Below are 11,388 nucleotides of genomic sequence, written 5' to 3'. Positions count from 1 at the left end.
AGCATGGAGGTTTGAAGAGAAGCTAAAAAGGGGAGAGGGAAGTAAAATTGCACAAGCATGTTTCGGTGAAATTCGGAACAATGAAGCGAGAGGTAATGTGGGGAATTCAAAATGGGAGGTAGAAAGGAGAAAAATGAGAAGGGTGTGTCATATTCGAGAAGGGGTTATGGAGTGGCAGGACATAGAGTTAGAGCTATTGGTTCAACAAGGAGAAGAGAGATGGACAAAGATTATAGATTCGAGGTACAATAGATGGTATATGATGGTCAAAGGGTTGACGGAACCAGAATATCTGCAAAAAATAAAAAAGGAAGAAAAATGGAGTAGGATTGTACGGTTCAGAATGGGAGAAGGAGTGAGAGCATGCAGATATTGGATGAATGAAGAAGAGAATTTATGCAGAGTATGTGGATACGAAATGGAGTCATGGGCACATGTATTAGAGAGATGTACAGGAGAAGGAAGAGGGGCAGTTGAGTGTGGATGAGTGTGTAAGATGGATCTTGGGTGGTAGTGGACAGGGAGTGATGTCGATGAAGAAATTGGATGAAGTAAGGGAAAGCAAGGGAGTAGGGCAGAGCCAAACGGGTGATCTTGAAAAGGGACAGTAAAAAACGAAAATTGTTTTCAATATCATGGAAAATGCATTTTTTTATGGTCAGAGGAAACGGAAGCCCTGGAAGCTCGCTCATTTTAGGAATTAATATCAATACTGTTACTATTGTTTATCCTGCGTAATGCGAAAGAGTAGAATATAAGTAGTAGTTAAGTTAGACTAAGAATGGAATTGTAAATATATGTACAGGGAGCGGTGGCCCTCAAACCCGTAAAAGGGAGAGATTAAATACATACAACTAATACAATTTACAGGATAAAGTTTAACCAAAAATGGAATAGTTCAATTTCCAGATAAAAGCTGTGTTAAAAAATTAAGTTGAACAAGGAGAAAAACGAATTTTCAATAAAATTGTTAAATTTTCAAGGGAAAAGGTGAATTTTTGACCAAGAAGATTAATGTTCTATAAAAATCAGATGAATTTCCGACCAAGAAAATTAATGTTCTACAAAAAAAGACAAATTTTAAACAAAATACATGAATTTTTAACCAAATTGTTTAATTTCAATGTCAAAAAGACGAATGATCTACAAAAAGTTGAATATCTTAAACGAAAAATATGAGTTTTCAATCAAAGAGTTCAAGTTTCAACCAAATAGTTCAATTTTCAACCATAATTATAAAACCTTGTTAAAAAAAACGTATTTTTTTTACAAAGTAGTTCAACTCTTAGTGAAATAATCGACTTTTAAACCCAAGAAGATGTACAGTTCATATTTTAACCAAACAATTGCATTTTTGATCAAAAATGATACATTTTCAACCAAGAAGATTAAATTTCTACTAAAAAACGTCAATTTAATTTTAATAAATTTTTATAAAATCCAAACCTGAATTTTAACCTAATTTAAAGGCAAATAGTTGAATTTTCAACTATAATTATGAATCCTTAATAATAAAAAATTAATTTTTTTACTAAGTAGTTCAACTTTAAGTGAATAATAGAATTTTCCACACAAAAGTTATAATTTTAATTTTTAACAATATAGTTGCATTTACAACAAAACGACTTTGCAACCAAAAAATATTTACAGTCGATAATTCAAATGAAAAATGTAATTTTTAATCATAAAGTATAAATTTTTCATAAAGCAATTTAATTTCTACAAAGAAAGACGAATCGTTAACAAAAGACATGATTTTTTAACCAAAAATGGTATAGATTAATTGTCAGTTTCAAAAATGTATTTTCAACGAAAAAGATGAACCTTTAAATAAAAGAAAAAAAAATTTTAACAAAGTAGTTGAATTTTTGTTAGAAAAGAACACTTTTTTACAATATAGTTACATATTCAACAAAATAATTAATTTTTCAATCAAATAATTGAGTTTTTATCTAAACGAGATGAATTCCAAAATCACCAATTTCTTTAATTTCTTTCAAATGCGGATCAAGATTTAAATAAGACTATTATAATATAACATAATTATAAGAGTATCATTAATAACATTAGTAACGTAACCTCAAAATACACGCATTAAAGAGGCGCGCGAAGTATTCAAATCATGAGAATCGCCAGCCCAGCATCGAAATCTGGAAATATTAAAATCCCAATCTCTTCATTTTATTTCAAAGCAGATAGAGATATAAATAGAACCGCCGAAGTGTGCCGACCGGCAATCGTGCACCTTCGAGTTTCAAATTCAGAAGAGGAAAAATGGGTTGCGCGCGCAACCCAGGCATTTATATCATCTCCTACCATGTTCACACGGACATAGACGTGTCATAGTATTGGACCACGTCTCGTTTCAGATCTGGGATCACTGGATTAAAGTGTAGTCAAAGCAGGGTCTAAGTATAAAGACGTCGCTAATTTTGTGCCCACTGGGAGCTTTAGTCATTTTTTTAATTCATTGTGTTTAAATTTTCTAAATATCAAATTTTGTCTGAAACTGAATTCCTTTAAATGTTAAAATTATTTTATTTCAAATTAGAAGCATTAAACTTAATAAATTTAAATTATACGCCTTCCAAATTAGTATAATATATAGACAATTATGAATGAGAATTGAATATAAAGGAATTATAAGTACAATAAATACTAATTTTACGATCGCAGCTATGCCCGCCTCTAATCCGAAAATAAAATATTTGTAATAAATAGTTTTAAATTGAAGCATTAGAGGTGTTTACTAGAAAGAATGTCTCATTTCTGATAAATATATTTCACTATCTAAAAACTTTTGTCTAATTTTGTTTTAATAATACACGTGTTTGAAAGCAGTCTTCAGTTTGTAACTTTGAGTACAAATATTTTTTTTGTGGTTCTTTTTGATTAGGAAGATAAAGAAAGGAAAACACAGGATTTAAAAAATTGTAATTATTATTAATCGTAGTAATATGATTATTGACAATGACGCGGCTATGTGCACATTAAAACACCTTATCTTACAAGACCAGCTTCCTCTTGTACACTATGTACAGTAACTAAAAATCATATTACTCATTTGCATTATAATAAAACTATGTATATATATATATATATATAATATTAAATTTATTATTATCGTAACTATGATTTCTCATGGTTATTATTAGCGGTATCGTTAATCGTAAGAAACAATTAAAAATTAAACAAATTTGTGTTACTCATGTTCTGTACAATATAGGCTCTTAAAACATTTTTCTTATCACTGACAATAATAGATATAATATACAGTACATTGTAAGGTATGAAGTATGGGTTTGAAAATTCCTTATCGATTGCGTGTTCTTTACGTTTAAATTGTTACAAACTAAGTAAAGATCATGAAAAACAGCGACATTAGCTACCAACTTGTTCGTGTTTGACACCAAATTTTACATGGCTCTTTGATTTATCGATATTATACACAATGTAATACAAAAATAAAATAAAAATTCGAAAAAATAGAATAGACATTTTTGGCGTCCTGATTTAAGGATAGAAGATTTTCTTCAAGAGCTGTGTACACAGAGGTCCTACGGAATCAAGAAGCTAAACCATATTTTCAGCAAAACTAAACACCTTTTTCGCAAACCCTTCCGCCTTACAATAATTGGAAGATTACTTGTGTCACGTGAACAGTCTTTAAAATATTTTTCAATTTTAAACGTCTGTACTTTTAAAAAATCTTTTTATTTTTATATTAAAAAAATTCACTGAATTTATTTATATGTATGTATATATCTATTTATTCAATAAATATTCCACACGAATATTTTAAGATACAAAAAAGGTCATAAAAAATTATTCTATTTTAAAGACTGTACACAGCCGCTAAGCGGTAACTCAAAAATTTCTCAGCTCAAATAATTTCTTCTTACAATCGACGAAATTGCAAATGCGAGAATCGACATTCCTCGAAGTATTGAAGTTTTGTCGAAGTAAGATTCCAACTTGAGATTTAATTGGAAAGCGAGCATTTCGCTAGCAACTGATTTTACTACTAACATGAATCTAGAAAAATAAGCTCAGTGGAAGATGTATCGTTAGAGTAGCGCAGTTTGCGTTTTAACAATATTATTTTGAGTGTAACAAAAGGTGCGTGGAAGATAAGACCGTATGGTTACACAGCCTTTATATAAAATTCGTACATCAATGACGAATTCGCCTAGCGAAGAATATTTAACAAATTAAGATTATATACAACATGTTCAACCTATAGCTTTTCCTCGATTTTCGCACGAGACCTGATTGTGAGACACAAGGTGATGAAGTTACAAATAAATAGTTCCGAAGTTCATTCTTTTTCGGTTTCATACAAGAATTAAAAATATACAGTCGAATGAGTTTGAGTGGATTTCCCGTATGTTATAGTGTATGATTAAACTTTCATGGAACATCTAGGCACTACAATTCGGGATCTTGAACTTTTGATTAGACGTCGTTCCCTTCGAGTGAGGCGAATCACCTTATGACTTAAGTTGCATTCGCCCTGCAAATACTACACTCTAGATTATTACTTTTAAGACTAAACGACCTGAGCATCATCTCAAACTATCTTGCATTATTCAGAGGGGGCGTAATGGGGTTGTCTGAAAAATCGACTTTTGAGACAAGGACAACGACCCCCCCCCCCCTTAATTTAAGAAATTCTTGGAAAAAAATTCCACAGAGTTTTAGTGAAATCATTTAATATTAATTAAGAAGTGTGCACCATATTGAAACTTAACACTCCCACAAGACAGCCATGGAAAATGTTTGTTTTCTTGAAAATGCAATTCACGGCTCAGGATTTCAAATTCTTAATAAGCACGGTGAAACTGAAGTTGACAACTACGCGTAAAATTGACATACATGAGTAATGTTTATTCCTTTTTTTGCCCGAAATGGTTATAATGCGACAAGTGACATGTTTTTATTCATTTTAAATTTGTATAATTAGTACAATTGTATAAACAATTTGTTTGTTTTAAATAATGTTTTCCGAACTACTCATTATAAGGTACTCATTTTTGTTTAGGAAATTAATGTAACAGTTATTATTCGCTTAGGGCTTTTTAGAAGATACTGGCACTCTCCAGCATAGCAATTTTCTACCCTGAAGTGTGAATTGTACACGAAAAAAATAAATGGTCGAAAATTGACTTAACTGTCAAGACTTTAGAACGGGCCACAAAGTTCTAGAAATTTCGCACAACGTTTCTTACAAGCTTCACGACAATCTTTGAAAGTTTAAAAGAGTCCGCAAATTATTCCACGGCTATCAGAATATCCTCACTATTTTAAATCATTAAATAATTTGCAGACTATTTACATTATTTCGAGGATTTTCTTAAACGACGTGATAAACTTTATATGGAATATTAAGAAATTTGTGGAGTTTTCTTAAGTTTTACACGTCAAGTAAAGTTTCGACAACTTACTTTTTCCGTGCACTTTTCTAAAAACACCAATTTTTCCATGTGATCTTATGGGAACGTTGGTGCCAATGGGGTATGTGTTAATATTAACCGCTTCGGCTGAAACTCGGGGAGAAGCTTGTTCTCAATAATTTCAGAAATTAGGCGAGGGGGGGGGGGGGCAGGTCGTTGCCTTGCAGCAAAAGAAACCAATTTTCATTAGGTATGATTTTTGACCAACCTAGTGGCGTAAACTTCATGACTTTTGGTCTCACTCGTTGGTACAAAACAAGACTGCGATTGGTGATCGCGAAATAACCGTATTCTTCCTACGACACCCCGACCCGTAACTCACAATATAACACCGGTACAAAATGGCACAAACCTTTTTGAGTATTTAGAAATTGTAACCCGACGATGCGTCGCTTACAGCCTTTCTCTTTCATTTACCATCTCTTCATCCTCCTCTTTTTCGAAGCAATCCTCAACAAAATTTTATCATTTCGCAATAAATAATATCCTTCATGTCTCGCATCATAAATAAATATACGCTACGCACAGAATCGAGAGCGTGAGGTCGCGAAGGAAATTCTTTTCTTTTTAAAAAAAGTGTAATAACTACGTAACTAATATAAAATCTATACTTTCTCAAATAGATTAAACCGTAGCTGCAACTATACATAAAAAAAGTGATACAAAATGTCAAACTTAATTTAATGACTCGACAGAACAGTACTTTGCAAAAGTAGGCTCGTCGCAACGAGTGGACGTATGATTATCGTTCTTTTTTTAATTATCGACAAAACACTTTTTGGAAATTTCCATCCCAATTTAAAAGCGGGAATTCGCCATTCTAGCCTCCATTTTCCTCGCGATATCAACGCAATAATAATTTTATATTCCGATATTTAAAAGTATCAACGCCTTAAACAAACTCAGTCCTAAATATTGCAAATTTCCACTGTTTTCCCCTAAGTCTTGATTTTCAAAGCAGGGCTGAAATTGTATTTGCCAAAAGAGAGAAAATTAAGTCTAAGAAAATTCACAAATTCTGCAAAAAAATTTCCCGATTCCTTTCCGCGATTACTACATAACTTTCGCATTGATTAATAGTCTTCGGAAATATGTTACTCCTAGCGTTTAAAAATCACGGTCGAAGTATTGATTTACTGTGTTTTATCTTCTCTTGTACAGAGTAATTTCAAATCTATGGCGACTGCTAAGGTATCCATCGTAACTTGAGCAGCTTCAAACGTTAACTCACCACTTGTCGCACTTTCTCTCGAGTTTATCAAAAATTGTACTATTCACTCGAAGAGTATTTTAATCCTTTCTAAAACGCTACTGTATCTCTACGAATAATTATTCTGTTATTAGTTCTACAGACGATTTCTTTGCACGGGAATTGACAAAACGCCTTTTCGACGTGGATACTTTTCTTTTACTATATTGCAAAGTTATAAAAGTGTAGAAATTAAAGAATTTTGCGGTAGATCACGTTTACGCTTATCTGTAAAAAATACAGGGTTTTAAAGAACCCGCTTAATTTTTTTAGAAAAAAGCCCCACAAAAATGTATGGAAAAGGCCTTTTGGCCAGACTAGTTAATAGCTCGGGTTTATAATGCTTCATGTGATGCTTATCAAAAGTTGTAATGGGGCAATTTCACCGAAAGGCCTTTTGCATGCATTTTGAGCGGGATCCTTCTCTGCCATTTTAATATTTAACTTTATGTCTGAATATTTAAAGTCACTTGCATACTTTAAAACTATAAAAAGTGTAAAAAGACATTATAAAAAAGAGAATATTATGCATGAGTGGCTTTAAAATATTATAATAAACGAAAGGAAACGTCTTAGACAAAAAAAATTTTTAGTATCGAACATTTTTATATTATAATTGAAGATATTATTTAATATAGATAATATTGTTGCTCATGAAAAAAATTAAACACAAAAACACTGTTTATTTGACAAATTATATTTTTTGCTGAAGCTTCTTCATAAGTGGTTGTCCGTAAATTTTTTTAAATGTTTTCGACCGTTCAAAAATTTATTATTTTAAATTTGGTAAAAAGCAAAATGATTTGTTAAATGAAAATTTTAATTAGATTGCGATTCTTGAAGGTATAGTTAAATATTTTTTATCAAAGCCAGTACTTTCGTCATGTAACACCTCTACTTTTAAAACATAACAATCATCAATGTAATTTAATAATAAATATTAAATAATTTAAGAAAATAAATAAATACTTAAAAATGGCCTTTGTTAATATTTTTTATCAATATCACTTTAGACGAAATATTTATGCATATATAAAGAATGCAAATTTGAAAAAAATTACATTGCAGCTTCTCTTAACAATAAAATATTCATGCAATGAAAAACTAACATCTCAAAAAACTTTGATAGAAAGAACAGCATGAATTGTTTTTTTTAACAGATTATGAAGAGTTATGGAAAATTATCTGTCTTCAGAAATATTAGTAAATAAGTCAAATCAATAAATCCATAATGAATGAATAATTATATTAATTCAGAAAATTAGGACCTAAATATAAATAAATTAAATCTGGAATAGTTTGAATTTTACGACGAGAATATTAAAATAAAAATGTTTCTATTTAGTAGTAGTACTGGACTTTATCACGAATCAATTTTTTTTGTGTATAAAAACCAATACTTTTTATTTTCAGAAAAATGGTCGTCAATTTCTTAACTTTAAACTTTTTAATAACTTTTTTGAGGGTTTCCAAACATTGAGAAACCATCCATCAAAATGAAAAAGAATAAGTTAATTATCGTCATTACTTTAAAAAATATCGGATTAAAACAAAATTGGATATTGTTTGGCACAAAATCCTAAAACTTGTTTTAAGTCAAAAAGAACACGTACACAAAATGGTACGGCTATTGGAACAGCCATGTTGAAAAATTATCAAAATTAGTTTTTTTCGACTGAGAAATAAGTTTGACTAGGCTATCTGAAATTAATTTTACTAAAAGAATATCGAAAAAAAAAGATCTGTGAAATATGACGCGAGCGGTGTAGTGCAAGACCTCAACTCGAATCGAGTTAAATGAATATTTCAGTATACCTTTTATTATTTTAAAAATAGTTTGTTAATATTCGCCAGCATAAAAAATAAAGGCTCGTTTTATTCATTGATAAATTGGAAAATGTTTTGATTAAATTCCAAATTTCGAGAAAAAAAATATTAGATGTGGTTTTGACTAGCTTTTCCAGTATCTGGACTACTTTAATTTAAGATTTTTATTTCTAATATCAATCGTAAAATTCAAGTCATAAATTGGTAAAGACATTACAAATCCTTGAATCAATTTATAATATGTAAATTGTCAATTTTTAAATGATTCATTAGTTAATTGAAAAACTAAAACTTGAACCTATTTGAAACCTTCTTGCGTAAGAATGTCCGAAATCCTTATGATCGCGAAGAAACCAATGCAAAGTACCGCTAGTAAAAAAAAGTCTAGAACCAAAGATCTGCGACGAAAAATTGTGTCGTTAACGAAAGACACCTTACGATTCACCAATGTCCGATACACCACGAGAAATGCGTTAATTAATTACGGTGAATTTTGGGCACTTTGTGACAATTCACTTCACCCTCAGATCATTTACATATAGTTAATAATAATTTATATTACACACTTACAATGCTTTTCCTTTTCTAGAAAGTCTCTGTCTCAACACTGAATATGATACACAGTACGTACGTGGATATCGCACGTAAATATATTTATCTCCTAATAAGAACCGTAAATTACTGTATTATACAAGTATCATTAATTATCACCTAACTTGGCATCCTTGCGGGAGCGGTGCAGGCGGACAGCCCGGCGAATTGTGAGTGACGGGTTGATTCAGGAGGGGCGTATCCTCCTCTTTGGAAGATTTCTCCGTCGAGTCTTTGGCCGCAAATGCGGATTCGGACACAGGTTTAGTGCGCGTAGTGTCCGAGGAGCCAGAGGCCGACGGACCAGAGTTTGATGTCGCGCTGTCCTCACTCGCACTGCTCGCCGCGGGTGCTTTGAGTTCGTAACCCTCATGACATCGGGTCAATTTTAACCTAATCGGTGTCACTTTCGCGGAACGTACGTTACCAATGGTGGCGAGGGCTGCACTGGGATCTGCAGGTTGCTTCTCATTCACCTGCACGTCCGCGGGGTAGGTTGGCTCATCCTTGGAGGGTTCAAATGGAGGAGGGTTGACTCGGGTATTGTCGCTGCACCGAGCGCCCTCTTCGGGGCCGGTTTTTGATTCGCTTTCTTCACTTGGAGTAATTTTGCTCTTGCCTAGCCTGATGATGATTTTGGGAGGTGCTTCGCCATCTTCTAGAATCTGCACGCGACCCTCCTTTTTGTTCTGACGCTTTTTGCGCTTCCCATTTTTGTCCTTCTTGCTCTTGGCCTTGGGTTGTTCGTCGCTGTCAAAGCCTGCCATGATCATCCGCCGGAACTTCATGCTTTCTCGTTTGAGATCCTCTATGCTAGGCTTATGGGACATACTGCTGATACTGCTGAGGCGTTTCTTTGGCGGCCTGATGCGACTGTCATCTTGATTGCGCGGATATTGGCCAATGATGCTGTTACCAATCTTGATCTTGAGCTTGGGTGGACCGCTGTTGACAACGGAGGCGGTTGAAGGTCGCGCTTGCCTAGCACGTCGGCGATCCACAGTACCAGTAACAACGGAACTACGCCGCCTTTCTGAGTTAGGATCTTCTTCAGGGTTGCCAAGAAAACTGCCACGATCTTTTCTTCGTTTCTTTTCCATATTCGCGTCAACGACGTCCTTGTAGTCTTCTCGGGTTGGAAAGGTGGTCATGGACGCCACGGCTTTTGGGATTGTGATGACGGTTCGATTCACTGGGGGAATAATTATGGGAGCTGATGCCACGTTCTTTTGATCATCCATGTTCATATCCTGGAGATGAAAGAAAGAACCTTATTAATTTTATTGATATTGGCTTTCTATTTAGTATTTATTTTACTTACGTCCTTATATTTAGAAATTTAGATTTGATTTTAAAATAAATACGGATAATTTGCTGATTTACTGTATATTGCAAAGTACAGGATAAAGATAGTAGGGAAGTTAAACATAAAGAATTAGATGCTAAGGCATTAGAATCTGCTGCTGTGGAAGTAAAAACAAACCGCAAGTAAATGACGCAAAATGTTCTTTATCAACGTTTGCTATAAAACCTAAGTATTGTTGACATATACAATGCCAATCTAATTTACGAGTTAGAAAAATAGAATAGTTTCGTACTTACGATTCGTATTTTCAAACATGACTCGAAATAAAAACCAATTTTGTATATTTTATATGTCATTAGTAGGTATATTTTTTGAAACAGAAAATAATTACAATCTCTTGTACAGGACGTTAAACTAAGTTTATTTTTTTTTCAGAAATAAATCAATATTAAGGGTGGCCCTTAGTTACTCTTGGTACGAATTTTGTTTGAGTATTTTTCTTGTCACCCCCCCCCCCCCCATATTGATTACATTAATACATTTGATAATAAAAATAATCCCTGTAAAGTTTTAGTTGTACGGGATAAGGGTAAAGGGTGCGCACCCAGGTTTCACATTTGCAGTTTCCACGATTGATTAGCGATTTAAAACAACCATTTTTTTCTTGATTATACTGGCAAACTTAAATCAATGAAAAGATAATGCGATGACTTGAGGGCTTAGATAGCAAAAGCGATTTTGAAACGGTTTTTATTGATTTCGAATAATGAAAATTTCATCTATCGAATAAAAAATCCTTATTGCTCCACGAACAAAATTGAATTTTCTGGAGCTCAAAGATAGGAGTTGTTTTTTTTTCTCATCGCGTTCGACACGTGCTGTGTCTGTGTAATATCTCGAAGCTCTAATCTCTGATGTGTTTGGCTCGTCTGATCACCACTCAATGCGCTTGATTAGACCAT

At 33.0% G+C, this 11,388-nt stretch overlaps 1 protein-coding gene across 3 annotated transcripts in view; it reads right to left on the bottom strand.

Moving 5' to 3' along the window:
• Positions 1-2,922: 2,922 nt before the first annotated feature.
• Positions 2,923-11,388, bottom strand: part of LOC117177509 (PHD finger protein rhinoceros) — a 32,178-nt gene continuing 23,712 nt past the window's right edge. For all 3 annotated transcript variants that reach the window (XM_033368260.1, XM_033368262.1, XM_033368261.1), the window contains exon 12: positions 2,923-10,370. In XM_033368260.1, the coding sequence (XP_033224151.1) occupies positions 9,237-10,370 (1,134 nt within the window). In that variant the 3' untranslated portion in view covers positions 2,923-9,236. The remainder of the gene's footprint in view (positions 10,371-11,388) is intronic.

Source organism: Belonocnema kinseyi, chromosome 7 (assembly GCF_010883055.1).
Source record: "Belonocnema kinseyi isolate 2016_QV_RU_SX_M_011 chromosome 7, B_treatae_v1, whole genome shotgun sequence".
In the NCBI taxonomy this organism is placed as follows: Eukaryota; Metazoa; Arthropoda; class Insecta; order Hymenoptera; family Cynipidae; genus Belonocnema; species Belonocnema kinseyi.
This window is presented reverse-complemented; position numbering and strand designations above follow the sequence as displayed.